Source organism: Chlorocebus sabaeus, chromosome 15, assembly GCF_047675955.1.
Source record: "Chlorocebus sabaeus isolate Y175 chromosome 15, mChlSab1.0.hap1, whole genome shotgun sequence".
NCBI lineage: Eukaryota > Metazoa > Chordata > Mammalia > Primates > Cercopithecidae > Chlorocebus > Chlorocebus sabaeus.
The window spans coordinates 4,562,998-4,589,070 of NC_132918.1; the positions used below are offsets into that span (position 1 = coordinate 4,562,998).

General features: G+C 37.7%; 1 protein-coding gene across 2 annotated transcripts in view; it reads right to left on the minus strand.

Moving 5' to 3' along the window:
• VPS8 (VPS8 subunit of CORVET complex) overlaps nucleotides 1-26,073 on the minus strand; it is a 251,664-nt gene that overhangs the window by 54,312 nt on the left and 171,279 nt on the right. For both annotated transcript variants that reach the window (XM_007971871.3, XM_073023385.1), the window contains exons 40-44: nucleotides 16,933-17,014; nucleotides 16,490-16,572; nucleotides 5,794-5,874; nucleotides 3,397-3,566; nucleotides 153-318 (exon numbers count right to left, since the gene is read on the minus strand). In XM_007971871.3, the coding sequence (XP_007970062.3) occupies nucleotides 153-318; nucleotides 3,397-3,566; nucleotides 5,794-5,874; nucleotides 16,490-16,572; nucleotides 16,933-17,014 (582 nt within the window). The remainder of the gene's footprint in view (nucleotides 1-152; nucleotides 319-3,396; nucleotides 3,567-5,793; nucleotides 5,875-16,489; nucleotides 16,573-16,932; nucleotides 17,015-26,073) is intronic.

A 26,073-nucleotide genomic window follows, 5' to 3' on the forward strand; every position in this document is an offset into this window, starting at 1 on the left:
CACTAAATAGGACTGAAAAGAACATTTCATGTACCCAATACCCATCAGGTAAATTTGTTGAGACCTATGGGAACCAAAGAAAATGAAAACCAGGCCCAAATGACATTGGTAAGAAAAGACCATCTTCATTTTGCCACGAAAACAAGTCTTACCTGTGATGGGGTTATCCTTCCCTTTTTAATTTCAGATGAATTTTCACTGAGTTTTCCTACTTTGTTACTTGAGCTGCATTTGTAGCATGTCCATCTTGTTTGGCCCTCAATTTCCATGGTGCATTCTTTGTTTTGAAGGCAGAATGAGTGATACAAATGGCCACAGCTGCAAAATGAAGGCAACGAATGTGTCCTTTTCATTATCACAAACTCCATAAACATAAGCTTGTAAGTGTACTGAGAAGCAATAAAGATATCTAACAAGTAGAAAGGCACTGATGGCTGTACAGGGTAAGAAACAAGAAAGGGAATGTACTTGCTGCTGTCCTCTCTTTTTAAAAATCTACATTCATATATTTGTATACTTATGTTGTGAGTACAAACAAATCACCGTTCTCTGACTACAAACTACTCAAAGGATGAGTTGAACTTCTGTTCATTTACCAAACTATGAAATCGGATGGCATTTTCAGATAGTCTGAAAAAAATGCAACGGGGGCTGGGCATTATGGTGGCTCACGCCTGTAATCCCAGCACTTTGGGAGGCTGAGGCGGGCAGATCAGCTGAGGTCAGGAGTTTGAGATCAGCCTGGACAACATGATGAAACCCCATCTCTATTAAAAATACAAAAAATTAGCTGGGTGTGGTGGTACCTATAATCCCAGCTAGTTGGGAGGCTGAGGCAGAAGAATCACTTGAACCCAGGAGGCAGATGTTGCAGTGAGCCAAGATCGTGCCACTGCACTACAGCCTGGGTGACAAGAGCAAAACTCTGTCTCAAAAAAACAAAAACCAAACCAAAACAAAACAAAACAAAATATTAGCCAGGTGTGGTGGCACACACCTGTAGTCCCAGCTACTCAGGAGGCTGAGGCACGAGAATCGGTTGAACCCAGGAGGCAGAGGTTACAGTGAGCTGAGATTGCGTCACTGCGCTCCAGGCTGGCAGACAGAATGAGATTCCATCTCAAAAAGAAAAAAAAAAATTTTAAAAAGGCAACTGGAAAAAATCTTAACTATTTAAGTAGCTTGATAACAACATGAATGGTCTGATCACCAAATTCAAGGCAAGGGTTGTGATTTGACTAAACATTTACAAAAATGTCACTGCTGTAGTAAATCCTTACACTATTCATATAAAGAAATTCCCTATTGATTACATTACATGACCAAATCAGCCTCCCAGAAGTTGAGTACTGAGAATAATTCTCAGCCATCTACACTGATTTGTCTTCATTTCTCTAACCTAAAGTGTTGGACATTTCAGAAATCAATCCTTTTCTTTTCTATAGTCTTTATATTCTTTTTCTTTTTTCTTCCTATCTCTCTCTCTCTCTCTCTCTGTGTGTGTGTGTGTGTGTATATATATTAACTGATCCGTCTGCTTTCCCCTTGATCTCTCTAGTCCTTTAACACAACAGTCAGAGTAATCCTTAAGACATAGGTCAGATCATGTCACCGCCCCAGTCCTCAAAATCATCCAATGGCTTCGCATCTCAGAGTAAAAGTCTCACTTTCATTATAAAAATGAGTTAGACTTGGGCCAGGTCCTACATGATTTGGCCTCTGCTCCTCTGAAGTCTCTTTCACTGCCCCCTTCCTTGGCTGCTCAGGTGCCGCTAGCCTCCTCACTCACTACTCCTCAAGAATGCCAAGGCTCTCCGGCCTCATGGTCTCTGCACTCGGCTCCTCTGCCTGGTGTACTCTCTTCTGAGGCTGCATGGCCACTTCCTTCAGATCCCCTCAAATGTCATTTAAACAAGAAGGCTTTCCGGGCTACTCTATAAATTAGTAGCTCCCAACATTCCTTTTTCTCTATAGCATAGCTCGTTTTTATTTTATTTTATTTATTTATTTTTATTTTTTTAATTTATTTTTTATTATACTTTTTTATTCATGTAACTATTAATTATTTTTCTATTAATTAATTTTTAAGTTGTCTGTTCATAAGTCACCTTAACGGTAAGCCTTTCCCTGACCAACCTGTATAAAATATCTGCACCCCCCACCAAACATTCTGTATCTCCTTTAACATTTTTTCCCCCGTGGTAGTTATCAGTATCTGGCATTACACTTGTTGGCTTATGGTCTATCCCTGACACTACAATGTAAACTCCATGAGGGTAGATCCTTTGTTTCATTCATCCTGTATCCTATCCCCTTGAACAGCAGCTCACATATAGCAGGTGCTCAATAAATATTTCTCACCTGAATGGGCTCTTCGTGTGAAGAGAACTACTTCCTCTTCCAACCATCAAGTCTACCAATCTTCATGCAGAGCTAACGCTCAGATAGTGCTTACTCATGCCAGGCACTGTTACAAGTGCCTTATATAAATCATTTCATTCAATCCTCACAAAACCCTAGGAGGTAAGTACTATTATCCTATTTACAGATGAGGAAACTAAAATATAAATAAGTTAAATAACTTGCCCAAGGTCTCACAGCTGGCATGTAGCAGAGTCAATATCTGAACTCAGGAAGTTTGGCTCCATGGCCATATTGTGTTACCTCTATCCCTACATTCTAGATGAGCTGTCTTTGCTCCTGAGACCAACACCTTCATTCTGCACTAGGGTTCTTCTCTCTTTGCAATGTAGCTTAAATATCATATGCTGACAACTTCTAAATTAAAATTTTCCAGTCACAACACATCTCCAGATTTCTGACTTGAAGAACTGTCTAGCTGGCATCCCTACTTGATGTCTAACAGTACATATCAAACCTAACACGTGCAAGACGAAACTCCTGATTTCCCCACTTCCTTGTATCTTCTTCATCTTAGACAATGGTACATGTTTACCCAACTGCTCAGACCAAAGACTCATTTTTCTCTCTTATTCCACATCTAATACACCAGCAAATTATCCCTACCTTTAAAGGATACTCAGAATCCAAACACCTCTCCGCACCCTTGCTCCTCCCTCTCTTGTTCTGCTCAAAGGTCACGTCCTCAGATATGCCTTCCCTCATTCAATAGCACTTGTCCTGAACACGTCATCCTTCTATCCATTTGTCCTGCGTTCTGTTTTTCTCCAAAGCTCTTATTTCTCTGTATTTATGTCTCGCCTGGGCACCCCAACCTCCACCCCAATGCAGAATGTAAGGTCTGTGAGGGCAGGAACTTGCCTATCATGTTCATTGCTAGAATGACTGCCTGTCTGTGTATCCGTGTGTATTCTTGCCTGGTAATGCCACAGATGTACGTGTACCATACATGTAACATTTATTTCCCTTTCTTACCTAAAGACAATAATTTCATCAGCCATTTCTTGGCGTCTCTTGTACTGTTGCAAACATATAGAGCAGTAATCTTGTTTGGGATTCAGTCCTCTGGTGACTGAAGCTCTCAGGTTACACAATGACCAATGGAGATCTTGGTTTAGAAGGCTAGTTGTTGTTTCCAGCAGGGTCTATGAAACAACAAAACAAAAAACAAACAAACAAAAGGTTATAAAATGAAAGAGATAGAGGAGATGGATGGTGAATAGCACTTGTTTAGTTTTCAACTACCAACAACTAAAATTGGAACACATTATAAAGGGATAAAATTGTTGAAACAAAAGAAATCAAAACCTCACAAATTCAAGCGGTTAACCTCAATGTGCAGAGTAATGGTGAGTGTATACATTATGAGATTCTCAAGTTTGTCATTAGTTTCTACTGAGAAATGTGAGCTCTGCCATTCTGCAGTTTAATTCAGTATTGATGGCTTTCAAATGACTAGATAAGCCCAAATCTATTTATTACATTTATATAATAACTGTTCTCTGAATGGCTCAGAGTGTTGTAATAAATACAGCTAAGTCTGAATCCCAGATTTTTTATTGAAACTGCATTCATGGTAATGTTTCAAATATCTTTTCACTAGTAAAGCTAATGGCCACTACTCCATTTTCATCTTCCTTGGGCAGAGAGATAACATTTTCCTGATCAGCCCTTAGAAGTCATTTGCATCTACTCAAGACCATGACATCTATCATTAAGTCACATAAAGACATTTTAACAGCTATCACATTAAGTCATTTTAAGGCTCTATGTATTTATATTGTTTTTGTACTGTATCTCATTCTTAACATTGGTATATATCATCTGGCTATGTAGTTGGGTTCTTTTCTCTCAGTCCTGAAGGGGAAGATAGAGCTAGGTACTGCCTGCCCTCCTTGCTATACAGCTTAGCTCTTTAACTTCACCTGTAACGCAAAACTTTTCGTTCTAATAGTCTCATTCTTTCCAATCAGTATCACGTTTTTCTCCTTTTCCATAGTTCCAAAATTGGTAAACATTTTCTGCCTTGCACTCAACTTTACTTCTGCTAACGTGGAATCTGTGCCTGTAGGAGTATCAAGCTTCACTGGGCTACACATAGCCAAACTGCAATTCTTACAACATTCTAAGAAAAGCTGTCACCCAGATTTTCCTTTTTCTTCTCACAGATTCTTAAAAAAAAAGCAGATGTTGTCTCCAACAGACCTAAATGGTACTTTTCCTAGGTGGCTTCAGGAGTCACTTTGCAGTACACTAAGAAAAAAGCCCGTACACCAGGCTGGCACTTACTGAGACTTAAAGCTAAAGACAATTTTGAGTTAAGGGAAGACTAATGACCATTTATGGTGATATGGTTTGGCTGTGTCCCCACCCAAATCTCATCTTGAGTTCCCACGTGTTGTGGGAGGTAAATGAATCACGGGGGCAGGTCTTTCCTGTATTGTTCTCATGATAGCAAGTAAGTTTCATGAGAGCAGACAGTATTATAAGGGGGAGTTTCCCTGCACAAGCTCTCTTATCAGCCGCCACGTGAGACATGACTTTCACCTTCTGCCATGATTGTGAGGCCTCCCCAGCCACATGGAACTGTAAGTCCAATAAACCTCTTTCTTTTGTAAACTGCCCAGCCTTGGGTATGTCTTTATCAGCAGCATAAAAACGGACTAATACAATGGTTAGTGACAACTGTTTCCTAATGTTTAAAATAATACTCATTTAATTTTATTTTGCAATTTTCTATATTCATGTTGACCCTTCCTTTTCATGTGGTATAGCTTTGTACTAAATTATTTTTCCAGAAAGTTTCTCATACTTTCATTTTGAAAAAAAAAAGATATTTGTTTCACTGTCAATGAATTAAAATGAACTAAATTTGAATTAGATGCATTTCTACATTCTGAAATGTGTGTGTGTGTACACAAATCAAGGTCAAGAGAATTTTTTTTTTTTTTTTTAGAGACAGGGTCTTGCTCTGTCACCTGGCGCAATCATAGCTCATTGCAGCCTCCAACTCCTGGGCTCAATTGATCGTCCTGAGTAGTTACAATTACAGGCACATGCCACCATGCCCAGCTAATTATTTTTATTTTTTGTAGAGACAGGGTCTTGCTATGTTGCCTGGGCTGGACTCGAACTCCTGGCCTCAGGCAATCCTCCTGTCTCAGTCTTCCAAAGCGCTGGCATTACAGGTATGAGCTACCATGCCTGGTGAGAGAAATTAAAAACTGAAATAAATATACACACATACACCTCAGTCTACCTAACTGCCAGTAAGTAGATGGTAACTTTTTTTTTAAGTATAGGTACAAAAGAAAAGAAAATAGCATTTTTCTACCATAGGACAGACTTAGATGTAACAAGTAGCTTACTTACTTGTTCATAGTTAAAGGTATCTAACATTCCCAGAATAAGTCCCTGGATTTCTCCAAGTTTTCCTTTTCCATAAACTGGATCCTAATTAGAAAAAAATATAATTCTGTTATAATTCTATATTTTAAAATTACTTTAAAATGTTAAGTTATCTGAAAAAGCCAAATGCTTTTAAGTATTTTTCTACAGTCACAAAATATTTATTCTTCCACGAATGTTCCACTGGAAATGTACCATAGTCTTCCTCTGATCATCTCAAATATTTTTGAAAAACAAAATTTAAATTATCCAAGCCCCTTTCTTAACAATCCTTGCAAGTCTAATCAAACTTTACTTTTATTTTGTTTCTGCAAGAAGCTTCCTCTCCTTCATATAAAACAGCAACTCTCCCTCTTTGCACTCTTATTTATCTGTTACATTAAAACCAGTGTACTCAGGAATACCCAGAATCTGTCCAACAACTCCTCCTGTGATCCCATTTAGCCACCTCCTGCCCCTAACCAACTAAATCGCACCAGTTTTGGAGACAAACAGGTTCTGAGAAAACAGCTCTCAGGTTTTTGAAGTTTTTTTCAGTAAAGTCACTACTGATAAACAACAGATACCTAGATATCCAATGTTCCCTCCACTGCATTTCATATGAGGTATGCCAAGTAATTTGTTTATTATGTACATTTTGGAAACACTGAAGTATACAAAAAAAAAAAAAACCACACACACACACAAAAAAGAAAAAACAAAAAAATGAAAAACAAAAAAACCAAAAACCAAAAACCACACCAAAAACTGAAATCCAACCAGAGACAAACACTGTTGATATTTTGATGTATATTTCTCTAGTCTTGTTTCTGGGAGAGGTGAGAAAAGGAAGGGAAAGAGGGATATATTTTTTAGTGTATAAAACTGGAGTATTTTACAAAATATTTTTATATCTTTTTTTAACTCAACGGTGTATTGTGAGCACTTTTCCATACCATCAAATATTTCTTTTTTTTTCTCTACTCTTGTGACACATTACAAGTATTTCTTAATAGGTACAGAATATAAATTATGTGATAATATCATGTTTTTTTCATTTTCTGCTTTGAACATTTCACTTTTCCCCTTTCCCAAACTCCAGCCACTATTATCAAATGCTAGTGGCTGCGAATCTCAATTGGAATCTCTGATTCTTTAGAGATTTCTAGACAGAAAACTATAGACTCAAAGGGCATTTTCATGGCTATCAATATATATTGCCAAATTGCTCTACCAAAGTTTATTTTAGGATTTTTATCCCCATCAGCATATGTATGTGCTCACTTCACTGACCTTTGGCTAGACTAATAATTTTAAAACTGTGAACACATGAGTCAAGTCTATTACTTTTCTCTAATATCAAGTTATATATGACATAAATGACTGTTTTCCATGCCAAATAGGAGAATCCAGCTACACAGTTATGATAAAAGTAGTTGCTAATTTAAGTGAGTAGCATATGCCAAGTACACTACTAAGCACTTTATGTTTACCACATTACTAAATTCCTTCAACAGGTTTTGTGAGTAAAGAAAATGAAGCTTAAAGAGGTTACAAAAACTTCTCTAAGTCACAAAACTATCAAGCAGATAAGATGGGATTTGAATCTAGGTATTTCAGAAATCATGCTTTTAATAACCACACTATACTGGTCTCCCAAGTATGGATACAAAAACTAATAAACTAAGTAATAAACTACTTCTTGCTTGAATATATGGGTTTCTAACATAGGTAACTAAATGATAAATTAATGATTGCTGGAAAACATGAGAAACATGTCTGGCTATTTCTTAGGGAGTCTTGGTACTGTTAAGAGTTAACTGTGAGTTCAGAAGGCAAAAAGGCCTATGGAAGCAGGAAAAACCTGTACAAGAATTGTCTCAGGATTTACTTATTTTTCTCTTCTGGGTTCTAGTGATGGCTCTTGCACAACAGGTCGTGCAGTTCCTAACTAAGATTGGTTTTCAGTGCTTTGAGTCTGTCTAGAGCAGCATGAGATTGTCTGCCAGAGGTTTCTTTGGCCTCTTCAACTGCTAGGGTTATGCTGAAGAAATCCAAGGCACAAAATAACTATGTGTAGTAATTATCAAATTAACAAGTTTGGGCTTGAACACATCACTTAAGCTTAATAGAAAAAATTTCTATTTCACAGCTAGGGATCATATCACTAAGCTAAAGATATCTGTCAAATACGTGGAAATCATTTACAAAAGGCAAGATACAGATATCTCAGACTAGTCCTTCAGAGAAAAACAACTCAAAGCCATATACCCACTGGACAATTTTTTCTTTTTATTTTCTTTGCATAAAAATAGACCCTTGTTAATGCTTAATTATACATTTGGTCAAGTTCTTAATAAGTACACATTTGCCAAATATCAACAGATGGTACAATATCTTATTAGAAAACTCTGTTAAAATATTTACTATAATATGTGGATCCAGTATGACAATAGAGGTCTGGCATGAGTTTACAACAAAGGTGGTTTGGAGAACAAAGAGGTCTTAAAAGGTTAAATTCTGGGAAAAAGAAATCTTTATAGGTCATTTCTATATTTATATCAGTACATTTCACTGTAATATACATAATTTAAAAGCAAAATCATGAAAACAATCTCATGCTGGGACAACATATAAATTATAGAATGCAAAAGGGAGCTCAAAGCTTCTAGCACAGCATGCACCAAACCACTAGCTCTTCAAATTATTTTCCAAAGATGTCAGCTAGATTCTTCAGCAATGAATAAATGCTGAGGTTTCTCTTAAGTTGTTTGCAAACTATGAAGGAAGAGCATACTTGGTTACCCATGTAAATGTGTTTTTCAAGACACACACTAGAAAAGACGTGATGACCACTTTTTTTCCCATTGCTTTCTGGTACCTACTGTATCATATATGTGTATGTTTAAAATAAAAATCTTTATTAATTGAGCACTGCTTTAAAATATGAATGATGCCCTAAACAGGAGAGTCTATAAATAATTTGTTTGCCTTTCCTCAGTGAGAAAGTAATAAACAGCTTCTCAGAAGCTAAAAATTACTTCTGCCATAGAGTGAAGATAGAATGTATACAACATAAACACGGTCTTTAAAATGTTCTCTTATCACCTAATATTCATAAAAAAAGACGGTGTAATTTGGGTCCCAGGCATCAGTCTGAATAAACACGTGAAGATCAAGATCTGTAAGAACCTGTTATCATGTGATCACTTCTTTTGGAAAAACTAATTTTTTCAGTTGTATCTGAGCAATTGTGTATCTAAGTAACTGCTGTTCCCTACATTTTTCAGTGGGGATCTGATAAAGTGAGGTGGGCATGAGAAACGCCTTGATTAGTGTTAGATACAGAAGAAAAGCCCTAAAACTTGAAGTAAGTAGACCTGGATTAATTCTAATGGCTCCCATTTCAAAACTGAATAAACTAAGACAAGTTATTTGATCTTTCTGAGTGGCACTTTTCTCATGAGAGATATGAGGTATTGCTACATTCCCAGCTTAATTTGCACAGTTAGAGATCAAAGAAGAATAATGAACACTAAAGTGATTTGTAAACTGTTGAGAACTATACAAGGACATTAGGTGAGGGAGTCAACTAATACTTAATGGGCATATACTGTGTTTCAGGCACGGCACTGGGTGTCGTAGATAACATAGTGAACAAGGGGGACATGATCTCTGCTTTTATAAAACTCACAGCCTAGGGGGTAAGCTAATATGAAGGTAGGGCTCAAAAAGAGTTTATATTTACAGGTGCGACTGGGGCTGCGGTAAGGGTGAAAAGGCAAGGAAGAAAAAACTTAGATCCTAAAATATTCTAGGAGATAGAGTAGAGAGGATTTGATGTGGATTAAATACCGGGACTGCTGAGGAAAATAATGAGGAATTCTAACACACAGTTAAGGAAGAAATTATACAAACTGTCTACAATCTATTCCAGAAAACAGAAGCAGGTGGAACATTTCTTTTCTTTTTTTCTTTTTTTTTTTTTTTTTGTAGACAGAGTCTCGCTCTGTCGCCCAGGCTGGAGTGCAGTGGCACAGTCTCGACTCACTGCAAGCTCTGCCTCCTGGGTTCATGCCATTCTCCTGCCTCAGCCTCCCGAGTAGCTGGGACTACAGGCATCTGCCACCACGCCCGGCTAATTTTTTTTGTATTTTTAGTAGAGATGGGTTTTCGCCAGGTTAGTCAGGATGGTCTGGATCTCCTGACCTCATGATCCACACGCCTTGGCCTCCCAAAGTGCTGGGATTACAGGCGTGAGCCACCACGCCCGGCTAAGGGAACATTTCTTAACTCATTCTCTGAGGCCAGCATCACCCTCATACCAAAACCAGCCACAGACATTACAAGAGAGGAAACTATATGAACAGAGATGCAAAAATTCTCAACAAAATATTAGCAAATTGAATCCAGTAATGTATAAAAAGAATTATACATAACAACCAAGTGGGATTTATCCCAGGTATGCAAGGCTGGTTCAACATTTAAAAATCAATTAATGGGCTGGGTGCAGTGGTTCATGCCCGTAATCCCAGCACTTACGGAGGCAGAGGCGGGAGGATGGCTTGAGCCCAGGGTGAGACCTGCTTGGGCAACACAGCGACACCCTATTCTCCACAAAAAAGGAAAAAAAAAAAAGACAAGAAAAATAAATTACTGTAATCCATCACATCAACAGGCTAAATAAGAAAAATCACATGATCATATTAGTAGATGCAGAATTTGTAACTGATAAAATCTAACGCCCACTCATGACAGACAAACTGTGAGCAAACAAGAAAGGGAGGGACACTTCCTAAACTTGATAAACAATATTTATAAGAACCTTACAGCTAACATCATACTTAATGGTGATGTCTTTCTTCTAAGAAACCAGATGTCTTTCTTCTAAGACAGAAAATAAGGAAAAGATACCCCTCTCACCACTCCTATTCAACATTGTACTGGAAGTTCTAGTTACAGCAATAAGACAAGAAAAGGAAATAAAAGATATACAGATTGGGAAGGAAGAAATAAAACTGTCTTTGTTTGCAGATGACATGATTGTCTAAAAAAACCTGAAACAATTAAGTGATTAGAGCAAAGTTACAGGATACAAGGTAATTATACAAAAGTCAATTGGTTTCCAATATGCCAGCAATCAATAGTTAGAATTTAAAATTAAAAAGACACTTCATATTAGTACCTAAGAGAAATATTCAGATGTCTAATAAAATATACATAAAGTTTGTATGAATAAAACTAAAAAACTCTAATGAGGGAAAGCAAAGAAGATCTAAATACATGGAGAAATATTTCATGTTCTTGAACAGAAAGATATTATTGATATAATTATTGATATTATTATAATGTTAGTTCTTCATTTGATCTATAAGTTCAATGTATTCCTAATCAAAATTCCAGCAAGTTACTTTGTAGATATCAACAAACTGTTTCTGAAGTTTAAAGCAGAGAGGCAAAAGACAAGGAATGGCCAACATGATAATGAAGAACAGCAAAGTTGGACGATTGTCACTCCCTGACTTTAAGACCTATTATAAAACTACAGTAATCAAGATAGCATTGGTATTGGTGAAGGAACAGAAAATAGATCAATGTAAAAGAACAGAAAACCCAGAAGTAGACCCATATGAGTATAGTCAACTAAACAAAGACAATTCAATGGAGAAAGGGACAGTCCTTTCAACAAGTAGTGTTGGCACTAGTTCCAACTGTGTATATCCACATGCAGAAAAATGAATCAACACTGACCATACGTTTTCCCCTAAAATTAACACAAAATGGATCATAGCTCTAAATGTAAAATGCAAAAATACAAAACTTTTAGGAGAAAACATATGAGAAAATCTGGGTAACCTTGAGTTTGGTGATGAGTTGTTACATACAACACCAAAAGCATGATCCATGGGAGAAAAAGTCAATAAATTGGACTTCATGAAAAGCAAACACTTATGCTATGTGAAAGACTCTGTTAGGAGAACAAAAAGACCAGTCACAGAATGGGAGAAAATATTTGCAAGACACACATGTGATAAAGAACCTTATCCAAAATATACAAAGAATCCTTAAAACCCAACAAGAAAACAAACACTTCAAAAAGCAGATAAAAGCTCAGTATCATGTGTTGTAAGAGAACTACAAATTAAAATGATTATGAGACTACTACACATCTACTAGAATGTCTAAAATCCAAAACACTGACAATACCACATGCTGCTAAGATACGGAGCAACAGGAACATTCCTTTAGTGCTGGCAGAAATGTAAAATGGTATAGACATTTTGGAGGAGAGTTTGGCAGTTTCTTACAAAAGTAAGCATAGTCTTATATAATCCAGCAATCACATTCCTAGGTATCTACCCAAATGAGTCTAAAACTTAAGTCCGCACAAAAAGTCTGCATATGAATGTTCATAGCTGCTTTACTGAAATTTGTCAGAACCGGAAGGCAACCAAGATGTTCTTTGATAGGTATATGGATAGACAAAACTGTGGAACATCCATACAATGGAATACACAGAGATAAAACGAAATGAACTATCGAGCCCCCAAAAGAAATGGAAGAACTTTAAGTACATATTGCTAAGTGAAAAAAGCCAAAATGGAAAGACTACGCACTCTATGATTCCAACTATATGACATTCTGGAAGAGGTAAAACTATAGGGACAGTTAAAAAAAAAAATCAGTGGGCCGGGCACGGTGGCTCGCACCTGTAATCCCAGCACTTTGGGAGGCAGAGGTGGGCAGATCACTTGAGGCCAGAAGTTCAAGACCAGCCTGGTCAGCATGGCAAGACCCCATCTCTACTAAAAATACAAAAATTAGCCGGGTGCGGGGATGTATGCCTGTAATCCCAGCCATTTGGGAGGCTGAGGCATGAGAATCTCTTGAACCTGGGAGGTGGAGGTTGCAGTGAGCAGAGATCACGCCAGTGTACTCCAGCCTGGGTGACAGAGTGAGACTCTGTGGTTGCCAGGGGATCAGGGTAGGGAGGAGGATGAACAGGTGGAGTACGGGGCCTTTTAGAGCAGTATATGATATGGTAATGGTGGATGTAGGACACTACGCATTTGTCAAAACCCATACAACTGTACAACACAAAGGGTGATTCCTAATGTAAACTGTGGATTTTAGTTTTTTATAATGTATCAGTATTAATTCACCAATTGTAACAAATATACCACACTAACACAAAGACGGTAATGGTAGGCGAAACTGCGTGTGGGAGGGAGAAGGGGTAAAAGGGAATTCTCTGTATTTTCTGTTTAATGTCTCTGTAAATCTAATACTGCTCTAGTAATTAATAATAGAAATACTAAACCTGAATGAAAGGTCTGGTTGTGTAACTGAGGCTTGCTGACTGATGCAACTCCATGTAGAGTGACAGGACAGCTAGCCAGCCTTTTTCTTGAGGAAAACCTGAAGCATCAATCTATTTAGGGTTTATTTCTCTGAGCTTATTCAACGTCTCAAGAAAATGAACCTGTCTCCTTCCTGGGAAGTGAGTGCGTCTGATGGCTGTTGGAAGGGGGAAGAGGAGCACAGGGAATCCTATCAGCAGACTTTCCCCAAATCCTCATTTTCAGCCCTGTGTTTTACTCCCCTCCCCTTGTGTCTGAGTCATTTCTCTGCTAAAAATCTTGATGACAACTGATTTTAGAATAAAATCCAAACTCCTTATCATGAATTACCAAGCAATTAAAGACACAGTCCCTGCCTATCTCTCAAATTTCAGCTCTGTGATTTTTCTTTATTCTTATCCTATGTTCTGAGTACACTTAAAAAACTTGTAACTTCCCAAATGTATCATGCTTTCACCTCAAAGTCTTTGTGTATATACAATAAATCCTACCTCCTTTCTTTCCTTGATTTCCTTAGACTCTTTTAAGAATCAGACATCTCCTCTTCCAGGAAATCTTTCCAAATTCCCTAGTCTGTTTCAGGTATACACTTTTATTGGTACTCCTTTGGTCATATATAGTCATAAATACAACTCAATCTAACTTACTCAAAAAAGTTAATTATTGTAAAGATGCTAGTGTATTTCACAGATCCAAAAAGAGGAATGCTAGTAAGTCTCAAGAGTCACAATGAAGGACTCATGTGCATCAGTTTTTTCTCCCCAGGTTGCCTCCTTTCCCCGTCTCTATGCCTTGAATCCTCTTTATACATTTATCCGTTGGTGTGTCTCTTCTTAGAGTCTACTACATTCGTCTCCTTCTCTCTACAGATTACGCTTTTTCACTCTTACAGTCCATATAATGGAAAAACAGGAACTGTCCACTCCTGAAATTTGTACCTGATGTAATCCAGAGACTTAATGAGAGACTTATAGGTCTTTTCCAAGTTCAGTTCTAAAATGTCCTGGAAAGCACACTGATCGGCCTTGTTTAGGCCATTGGCTCACCCTGAGTCAATCAGCTGGACACAGGAGGCAGGGTCACACTTTCCCACGGCTGCTCCTGCTCTTATGCAGATTAAGTATAGAAATGTAGGTATGGCAATTATCCTATATTCAGAGCAGATAATCCTGAAGGTGGCCACTATTACTTGCATAGAGCCCTATGAATAGTTGTATCAGAACATTTTTTTGTCTCTCAAATAAGAGCTCTTATGGGTTCAGAACTATGCCTTTCATCTAAACAGCATAACGTACAATTAATATATTTAATTAATAATGAACTCAAAAGACCAGGGACATAAACAAATAAAAAAAGCTCACATGACATAATAAAAAAAGAACACGAATTAGGAAGTGAGAGACTTAGGGGGTGGTCCAAGTTCTGCCGCTAATGATAGGTTAAGAACTCAACTTCTCTATACTTCAGTTTCCTCTTTCTTCAACAGAAATGTTTATAGTAGCCCTGCCTACCTCAAGAGATTGTTGTGGGCTTCAAATGAAATGATATCTGTGAAAACACTTTGAAAAATAAAAATATCTGTACAAATATAAGGTAGTATAATTAGAGTAATCACAAACATGCAAATGAGGAATTTAAGAAATAGCATACCTTCCTGATTAGTGGGAGTTAACAACCATTGAAAGTAGAAAATGATAAGAAAAAATTATAATGAATGCCAGTATAACTCAAAATAAAGTGAAAATTTTCAAATATCAAGAGACTTCTAGATTCCAAAGTCTTGAAATATAAAAAACTTTAAAAATCATGTTTTTGTCAAGAGAAAAACATGTTTTGTTATAATTTACATATCATAACATGTGGTTAAAGCTCAATGGAAAGTAAAATGTATAACACAGAGAGAACCCATTTGGCTTTATGATTTCATTTCTTCTAACTTATTTGGAAAAGTATTCCTGCCCTTTGGATACATTACTTTATATATGATTAGAAACCTCATAAGTAATGTGCTTTAAAATGGATATGTGAAGCAGTCTATATCAAAGAATTATTCAACACATGATAATTGTTAAGATCAAATTAAATAATACATGTAAAAATGTATTCTGGCTGGGCATGGTGGCTGCCACCTGTAATCCGAGCACTTTGGGAGGCCGAGGCAGGCAGATCACCTGAGATCAGGAGATCGAGACAAGCCTGACCAACATGGAGAAATCCTGTCTCTACTAAAAATACAAAATTAGCCAGGCATGGTGGTACATGCCTCTAATCCCAGCTACTAGGGAGGCTAAGGCAGGAGAATCGCTTGAATCTGGGAGGCAGAGGTTGCAGTGAGCCAAGATCACACCATTGCACTCCAGCCTGGGCAACAAGAGTGAAACTGTCTCAAAAAAAAAAAAAAAAAAAAAAAAAAAGCATTCTAAATGATAGTATACCATGTGATGACAAAGACTACAGGATGTAGTCTTCTTTATCAGAAAAGCCCCAGAAGCTTAATATCAGATGGGAAGCAGAGCTTGGTGAGTCTTAAAAGAGAACTGATAGGAACATTCTTAATTGAATAAAAATCATTTGAAAATTATAAGGACTAATGGCATCATATTATGGTTTGTTTTGTGTGTGTGTGTGGGGGGGGCAGGGTGCATACACATGTATGCCTATACTGAACAAAGTGAGGAAAGACAAAATGGATTCTGAGTATAATTCCTATTGTTTCCCCAAGAATGCTCACAGGTTTTTTTCTAAAAATGTATCTTGGAGTATTCTGAGTGCTCTCTTTTGATGAAGCTGAGATGGTTCAGGCTTTTTTGCTGAAAGAAACAAACTGAAATGATGCTTCCTACAAAAGCTTTGGACACAAAGCCAGCTAGAATTTTAGAGTATTCAAGACAAAAATTATTTTAGGATGAGTTAGAAAGCCTAAATAACAACCAATGTTTAGGAAATCCCTGTATTAATTTTTAGATTCTTTTTGGAATCTAAAAATCATAATCAGCTGGAAAGAAATGATAACTGCCTCCCAGTTAGCAAACCAATAGGAAACTTGTATATCTGAATCCCAAGGCAACAGGGAATATCTGAAGGCTGCACGCCCAAACTGAAGGTCACCAGCTTATGTCAGGCAAAGTCACACCAATAAAATGACAGAAAAGATTCAAGAATGAGGGTCGGAAGTTAGATATTTACATATTTAGCTATTGCCAACAATTAGCTGCATTATGCTTGAGATCCCTTTACACATTAGCCCAACTATTATTTATCTATAACTAAAATGTTAGTTGTAATCAATCAATATTTAATATTCACCCCTTTTAACTCACCTGTAAAATTCTTTGCAAGATTGATGGAAGGGCAATAAATGCTGCCATGCTATTTAAAACTTGCATGGTCAAAGATTTCAGAGCTGTTATAACAAAATATTAATATTAAGGTTAGTTTAAAATAAGAGTTTTCAGTTTTTCCTGTAAGTCTGTGGAAAACAGTGGATTTATACAGCTTCTTAGAAACTTAGCTAACCAAGGCCTATTTGAGATTTTAAAATTAACTGTTGACAAGTTACAAGCTACCATTATTTAAGATAAATTATATGAGTGGAACAACAGAAAGAAATATGAAAGATGAGATCAACCATACTATATGGTTTCATTAAGGAAAATCATAAGAATATGCTATTGGAAAAAGATACTATTCTGATAGTTTCTGCAGACAAATATTGGATTGACGATATAGGAGGACTCAGTCATTTGAATTCCGAAGAACTTACCTTCAGAGTGTAGATGAGGAATGGCTGAACTGGACAGCTTCTGAGGAGCCATCATTGCCTCCAATAATGGAAACCAAAGTGCCTATAATGTCAGAGAAAATCAAAGAAAAACAGATTTCATTTTTTCATTGGTCAAAGAAAACAATGAAAAACCAAAGAATAACTAACATCACCATAATGTTTTGCAGGTTGAAATGTACTTCTCACATACCATTTGTTTGTAAAAATAAGAAAAATAAAAATGGAAATATTTGGGGCAAAAAAAAAGAGACAATACAAAGCAGAAACCACAGCTAGAACAGGCATCTTTATCATGAAGCCTTGGGAAACATAAGGAGGCCAAAGTTAAGTAAGTCTAGGCCTTGGAACTGCAATCTTACTTGCCTCAGGGGAGGGCAGGTTCAAAGAAGCCAGGAAAGAGCCTCCTGCTAGATTCTTATCTACTCTATTAAAAATTTATCACTGACAAAGTTTAAAATAACCCTATTGCTGCATAAAGAAAAAAACACACCCACCAGCTGTCCCCCACTCAATTTTCTTTAGCTATGTCAAGCAAGAAAAATGAGTAAAGGTTATCCAAAGTTTTTTCCACATCAAGCATTATCTTATATTTCCCAAGTCATCACGGACCAGAAAATAGAAGTTAAAACTGTATCAGTTAACATGATCAACCATGTCAAGAGATTTTAAAAAATCTATCATTTATTTATATTACATTAATCACTACTAAATGCTTTACATTTACATTTTTGCATTTCAATCTCATAATAACCTTATACAGTAGGTATTATCTTCACCAGAGATATGAAATTGAGGCTCATTGAAATTAAGCAATTTTTCAAAGACCACACAGCCAGTCAATTATCTGACTCTAAATTCTATGTTCTTCCTAAGCCTTAGGAAAAATATTCATTATAAAAATGAATGGCCAGGCATGGTGGCTCAAGCCTGTAATCCCAGCACTTTGGGAAGCCGAGGCAGGCAGATCACCTGAAGTCAGGAACTCAAGACTAGCCTGGGCAACATGGTGAAACCCCATCTCTACTAAAAATACAAAAAAATTAGCTGGGCATGGTGGCAGGTGCCTGTAATCCCAGCTACTTGGGAGGCTGAGGTAGGAGAATCATTTGTACCCAGGAGGTGGAGGTTGCAGTGAGCCAAGATCGTGCCACTGCACTCCAGCCTGGGCAAGAAGAGTGAGACTCAGTCTCAAAAAAAAAAAAAAAAAAAAATGAACCCACTGCTGCCCTGCCCCCATGAAGATTCTGCCACCCACCCCTGCTGGTGTGCAGTGCACCCCAAACCACTGCTGTCCATCCTGGCACAAGCATGTGCACCTGTCATGCCACTGTTGCTGCTGGCACACACACACACAAGGATGGACTCCACAGCCACTGCCTCAACAAAGGGCTTTAGCTGGCAGCCCCCACTGGAGCATTGTTACCAGCTGACCAGAAACATTTTAGTTCCTCCAATGCAGCAAGTACATAAGTTCGAGGGGCCAGAGCACAAAGCCATAGGTCTGGTCTCAGCCGCTAAGGGTTAGAACAAGCTGCCCAGTAGTGTTGAGCTGAGCCTTGGCCCCGTGAAATCTTCCAGAAATGAAGACAGTTGACTGACCCCACATTATACCACAGTCAAACCTTCAAAGGCATCAAAGAATACAAAAGCAAAAAATGCCATCCAAAGTACAGCAACTTCAAATATTAAAGGTACACCAGCTTATACAGATAAGAAAGAACTCTGGAAACTCAAAAAGCCAGAGTTTCTTCTTAATAGCAAACAACCCCACTAATTCCCCAGCAATGGATCTTAACCATGCTGAAATGGCTGAAATGACAGATACAGAATTCAGAATTTGGATAGGAATAAAGATGTTTGAGATGTGGAGAAAGTTGAATTCAAATCCAAGGAATCTTAGGAATCTAATAAAATGATATGAGCTGAAAGAGGAAACAGCCATTTTAAGAAAGAACCAAACTGATCTGTTAGAGCTGAAAAACTCACTACAAGAATCACATAATACAAGTGGCACAATTAACAGCAGAGTAGATCAAGCTGAAGAAAGAATCTCAGAGCTTGAAGACTGGTTCTTCAAATAAAAAATGAAGACGAGTTCTTCAAATAAAAAATAATGACAAAAACAAAGAAAAAAAGAAAAAAATGAACAAAACCTCCAGGAAATATGAGATTATGTAAAGGTAGCAAACCTTTGGCATTCCTGAAAGAGAGGGAGAGAGGACAAGCAACCTGGAAAACATATTTGAGGACACTGTCCACAAAAATTTTCCTAACCTCGCTAGGTTCTTGACCTTGAGAGGCTGACATTTAAACTCAGGAAATGCAGAGAACCTTTGTGAGATATTATACAAGACAACCATTACCAAGACACATGATCATCAGATTCTCCAAGGTCAACATGAAAAAAAAATTAAAGGCCGCTAGAGAGAAGGGGCAGGTCACCTACAAAGGGAATCCCATCAGGCAAACAGTGGACTTTTCTGCAGAAACCATACAAACCAGAAGAGACTGGGGGCTTATACTCAGCATTCTTACGGAAAAAAATTCCAACCCAAAATTTCATATCCAAACAAACTAAACTTCATAAGCAAAGGAGAAATAAAATCATTCTCAGACAATGAATGCTAAGGAAATTCATTACCAACAGACATGTCTTACAAGAGGTCCTTAAGCTAAACGTGGAAACAAAAGACTATTACTGGCCACCACAAAATACACACTTAAGTACATAGACCACTGGCACCATAAAGCAACTACAATGAAGTCTGCACAACAACCAACTAACAACATGATGACAGGATCAAATCTGTACATAACAACATTATTCTTGAACATAAACAGGCTAAATGCTGCCCCTAAAAGGCACACAGTGGTAAGCTGGATAAAGAAGCAAGATTCAATGGTATGCTGTCTTCCAAGAGATCCATTTTACATGCAATGACACTCATAGACTCAAAGAAAATGGATGGACAAAAATCTACCCAGCAAACAAACAAACAAAAAAAAAACAAAAAAGAGCAGGGGTTGCTATTCTAATTTCAGACAAAAGAGACTTTAAAACAACAAAGAACAAAAAAGACAAATAAAGACATTAAATAACGATAAAGGGCTCGATTCAACAAGAAGACAAGTATCCTAATATATATGCACCCAACAATGGAGCACCAGATACATAATACAAGTTCTTAGAAACCTATGAAGAGACTTAGATAACCACACAGTAATAGTGGGAGACTTCAATACTCCACTAATAGTATCAGACAGATCATCAAGGCAGACAACTAGCAAAGATACTCAGGACCTGAATGTGATACCTGACCAAATGGATCTAAGTGACGTCTGCAGAACATTCTACCCAATAATAACAGAATATGCATTCTTCCCATCTCTACCTGGCACACACTCTAAAATCAACCACATGATTGGCTACTCAGAATTTCATATCCATCCAAACTAAGTTTCATAAGTGAAGGAGAAATAAAATTCTTTACAGACAAGCAAATGCTGAGAGATTTTGTCACCACCAGGCCAGCCCTACAAGAGCTCCTGAAGGAAGCACTAAACATGGAAAGGAACAAGAGGTACCAGCCAATGCAAAAACATGCCAAACTGTAAAGACCATCGAGGCTAGGAAAAAACTGCATCAACTAACAAGCAAAATAACCAGCTAACATCATAATGACAGGATCAAATTCACACATTACAATATTAACCTTAAATGTAAATGGGCTAAATGCTCCAATTAAAAGACACAGACTGGCAAATTGGATAAAGAGTCAAGACCCATCAGTGTGCTGTGTTCAGGAGACCCATCTCACATGCAGAGACACACATAAGCTCAAAATACAGGGATGGAAGAAGATCTACCAAGCAAATGGAAAACAAAAAAAGGCACGGGTTGCAATCCTAGTCTCTGATAAAACAGACTTTAAACCAGCAAAGATCAAAAGAGACAAAGAAGGCCATTACATAATGGTAAAGGGATCAATTCAACAAGAAGAGCTAACTATCCTGAATATATATGCACCCAATACAGGAGCACCCAGATTCATAAAGCAAGTCCTTAGAGACTTACAAAGAGACTTAGACTCCCATACAATAATAATGGGAGACATTAACACCCCACTGTCAACATTAGACAGATGGACGAGACAGAAAGTTAAAAAGGATATCCAGGAATTGAACTCACCTCTGCACCAAGTGGACCTAATAGACATCTACAGAACTCTCCACCCTAAATCAACAGAATATACATTCTTCTCTGTACCACATCGCACTTATTCCACAACTGACCACATAGTTGGAAGTAAAGCACTCCTCAGCAAATGTAAAAGAACAGAAATTATAACAAACTGTCTCTCAGACCACAGTGCAATCAAACTAGAACACAGGATTAAGAAACTCACTCAAAACCACTTAACTAACAGGGAAACTGAACAACCTGCTCCTGAATGACTACTGGGTACATAATGAAATGAAGGCAGAAATAAAGATGTTCTTTGAAACCAATCAGAACAAAGATACAACGTATCAGAATCTCTGGGACACATTTAAAGCAGTGTGCAGAGGGAAATCTATAGCACTAAATACCCACAAGAGAAAGCAGGAAAGATCGAAATTGACATCCTAACATCACAAAAGAACTAGAGAAGCAAGAGCGAACACATTCAAAAGCTAGCAGAAGGCAAGAAATAACTAAGATCAGAATAGAACTGAAGGAGATAGAGACACAAAAAATCCTTCAAAAAAATCAATGAATCCAGGAGCTGGTTTTTTGAAAAGATCAACCAAACTGATAGACCGCTAGCAAGACTAATAAAGAAGAAAAGAGAGAAGAATCAAATAGACACAATAAAAAATGATAAAGGGGATATTACCACTGACCCCACAGAAATACAAACTACCATCAGAGAATACTATAAACACTTCTACGCAAATAAACTAGAAAACCTAGAAGAAATGGATAAATTCCTGGACAGTTACACTCTCCCAAGGCTAAACCAGGAAGAAGTTGAATCCCTGAATAGACCAATAACAGGCCCTGAAATTGAGGCAATAATTAATAGCCTACCAACCAAAAAAAAGTCCAGAACCGGACAGATTCACAGCTGAATTCTACCAGAGGTACAAGGAGGAAACAGTACCATTCCTTCTGAAACTATCCCAATCAAAAGAAAAAGAGGGAATCCTCCCTAACTCATTTTATGAGGCCATCATCCTGATACCAAAGCCTGGCAGAGACATAACAAAAAAAGAGAATTTTAGACCAATATCTCTGATGAACATCGATGCAAAAATCCTCAATAAAACACTGGCAAACCGAAACCAGCAGCACATCAAAAAGCTTATCCAGGCCGGGCACGGTGGCTCAAGCCTGTAATCCCAGTACTTTGGGAGGCTGAGACGGGCGGATCACGACGTCAGGAGATCAAGACCATCCTGGCTAACACAGTGAAACCCCATCTCTACTTAAAAAAAAACCAAAAAACTAGCCGGGCGAGGTGGCGGGCACCTGTAGTCCCAGTTACTTGGGAGGCTGAGGCAGGAGAATGGACTAAACCCGGGAGGCGCAGCTTGCAGTGAGCTAAGATCTGGCCACTACACTCCAGCCTGGGCGACAGAGTGAGACTCCGTCTCAAAAAAAAAGAAAAAAAAAAAAAGCTTATCCACCATGATCAAGTGGGCTTCATCCCCAGGATGCACGGCTGGTTCAACATACACAAATCAATAAACGTATCCAGCATATAAACAGAACCAAAGACAAAAACCAAATGATTATCTCAATAGATGCAGAAAAGGCCTTTGACAAAATTCAACAGCCCTTCATGCTAAAAACTCTCAATAAATTTGGTATTGATGGAACATATCTCAAAATAATAAGAGCTATTTATGACAAACCCACAGCCAATATCATACTGAATGGGCAAAAACTGGAAGCATTCTCCTTGAAAACTGGCACAAGACAGGGATGCCCTCTCTCACCACTCCTATTCAACATAGTGTTGGATGTCTGGCTAGGGCAATCAGGCAAGAGAAAGAAATAAAGGGTATTCAATTAGGAAAAGAGGAAGTCAAATTGTCCCTGTTTGCAGATGACATGACTGTATATTTAGAAAACCCCATCGTCTCAGCCCAAAGTCTCCTTAAGCTGATGAGCAACTTCAGCAAAGTCTCAGGATACAAAATCAATGTGCGAAAATCATAAGCATTCCTATACAACAATAACAGACAAATAGAGAGCCAAATCATGAGTGAACTCCCATTCACAATTGCTTCAAAGAGAATAGAATACCTAGGAATCCAACTTACAAGGGATGTGAAGGACCTCTTCAAGGAGAACTACAAACCACTGCTCAATGAAATAAAAGAGGACACAAACAAATGGAAGAACATTCCATGCTCATGGATAGGAAGAATCAATATCGTGAAAATGGCCATACTGCCTAAGATAATTTACAGATTCAATGCCATCCCCATCAAGCTACCAATGACTTTCTTCACAGTATTGGAAAAAACTACTTTAAAGTTCATATGAAACCAAAAAAGAGCCCGCATTGCCAAGACAATCCTAAGCAAAAAGAACAAAGCTGGAGGCATTATACTACCTGACTTCAAACTATACTACAAGGCTATAGTAACCAAAACAGCATGGTACTGGTACCAAAACAGAGATATAGACCAATGCAACAGAACAGAGCCCTCAGAAATAATATCACACATCTACAACCATCTGATCTTTGACAAACCTGAAAAAGACAAGAAATGAGGAAAGGATTCCCTATTTAATAAATGGTGCTGGGAAAACTGGCTAGCCATATGTAGAAAGCTGAAACTGGATCCCTTCCTTACACCTTATACAAAAATTAACTCAAGATGGATTAAAGACTTAAATGTTAGACCTAAAACCATAAAAACCCAAGAAGAAAACCTAGGTAATACCATTCAGGACACATGCATGGGGAAGGACTTCATGTCTAAAACACCAACAGCAATGGCAACAAAAGCCAAAATTGACAAATGGGATCTAATTAAACTAAAGAGCTTCTGCACAGCAAAAGAAACTACCATCAGAGTGAATAGGCAACCTACAGAATGGGATAAAATTTTTGCAATCTACTCATCTGACAAAGGGCTAATATCCAGAATCTACAAAGAACTCAAACAAACTTACAAGAAAAAAATAACCCCATCAAAAAGGGGGCAAAGGATATGAACAGACACTTCTCAAAAGAAGACATTTATGCAGCCAACAGACACATGAAAAAATGCTCATCATCACTAGCCATAAGAGAAATGCAAACCAAAACCACAATGAGATACCATCTCATACCAGTTAGAATGGCAATCACTAAAAAGTCAGGAAACAACAGATGCTGGAGAGGATGTGGAGAAACAGGAACACTTTTATACTGTTGGTGGGACTGTAAACTAGTTCAACCATTGTGGAAGACAGTGTGGCGATTCCTCAAGGATCTAGAACTAGATATACCATTTGACCCAGCCAGCCCATTACTGGGTATATACCCCAAGGATTATAAATCATGCTGCTATAAAGACACATGCACACGTATGTTTATTGCAGCACTATTCACAATAGCAAAGACTTGGAATCAACCCAAATGTCCATCAATGACAGATTGGATTAAGAAAATGTGGCACATATACACCATGGAATACTATGCAGCCACAAAAAAGGATGAGTTCATGTCCTTTGTAGGGGTATGGATGCAGCTGGAAACCATAATTCTCAGCAAACTATCACAAGAACAGAAAACCAAATACTGCATGTTCTCACTCATAGGTGGGAATTGAACAACGAGAACACTTGGACACAGGAAGGGGAACATCACACACTGGGACCTGTTGTGGGGTGGGGGCAGTGGGGCGGGATAGCATTCGGAGATATACCCAATGTAAATGACAAGTTAATGGGAGCAGTACAGCAACATGGCATATGTATGCATATGTAACAAACCTGCATGTTGTGCACATGTACCCTAGAACATAAATTTTTAAAAAAGAAAAGGTGTTACATATACACTGTGGAATACTATGCAGCCATAAAAAGAATGAAATCATGTCCTTTGCAGCAACATAAATGGAGCTGGAGACCATTATCCTAAGCAAAATAATGGCAGAAACTGAAAACCAAATACCATGTGTTCTCATTTATAAGTGGGAGCTAAACATTGGGCATATGGTCATAAAAATGAGAACAATAGACACTGGGGAATATAAGAAGGAAGAAGGGGGATAAGAGTTGAATAAAAACTACCCATCGGGTACTATGCTTACCACCTTGGAGACAGATTATTCATTCATACTCTAAACCTCAACACCATGCAATATATCTAGGTAACAAAGGCCAGTACCATTCTGATATCAAAACCTGGCAGAGACACAACAAAAAGTCATGTACTCTCTGATTCTAAAATAAAAGTAGGGGGGAAAAAAGAGCAAGTTAAATGAAAAAAACAACAAAAAAAGTCCAAATACAGGCTGCCAATCAAAAGATGAATAAAAATTAAAATTTAGGAATAAAAAAATCGTAACAAAAAGACTGGTATGATCTACCTAAATAAAGGTTAAACAACTATGGAAATTATAGACAGAGAAAAGAATGTGTTATAACCCTTAATTAGGTAAAACACTGTGATTAATTAAAATTAGTAGGTACGTGAAGGGGACAGTAGGAAGCAAGTATGAGTCCATGGGAATTTCCTTATTGGCATGGTATCATACATATCATAAAAATGGAAATGTATAATAATTATAAACATATACACATAATTACAATGGGAGCTAAACATTGGGTACAATGGAGGTAATGATGGGAACAATAGATATGGATCAATACAAGAGGGGGAATGAGGAAGGAGGACCAAGGTATATGCAAATTTTCAACTGCAAGGGGGTTGGCATCCCATGCTTTGTGTTGTTCAAGAGTCAACTGTAATAAATCATGATTAAGTGTGATTTATCCTAGAAATGCAAGGATGATTCAACATATGTCAATAAATAAATGTGATACATCACATCAACACAATGAAGAACAAAAACCACATGATCATCTCAATCAATGCAGAAAAAACATCTGACAAAATTCAACATTTATGATAC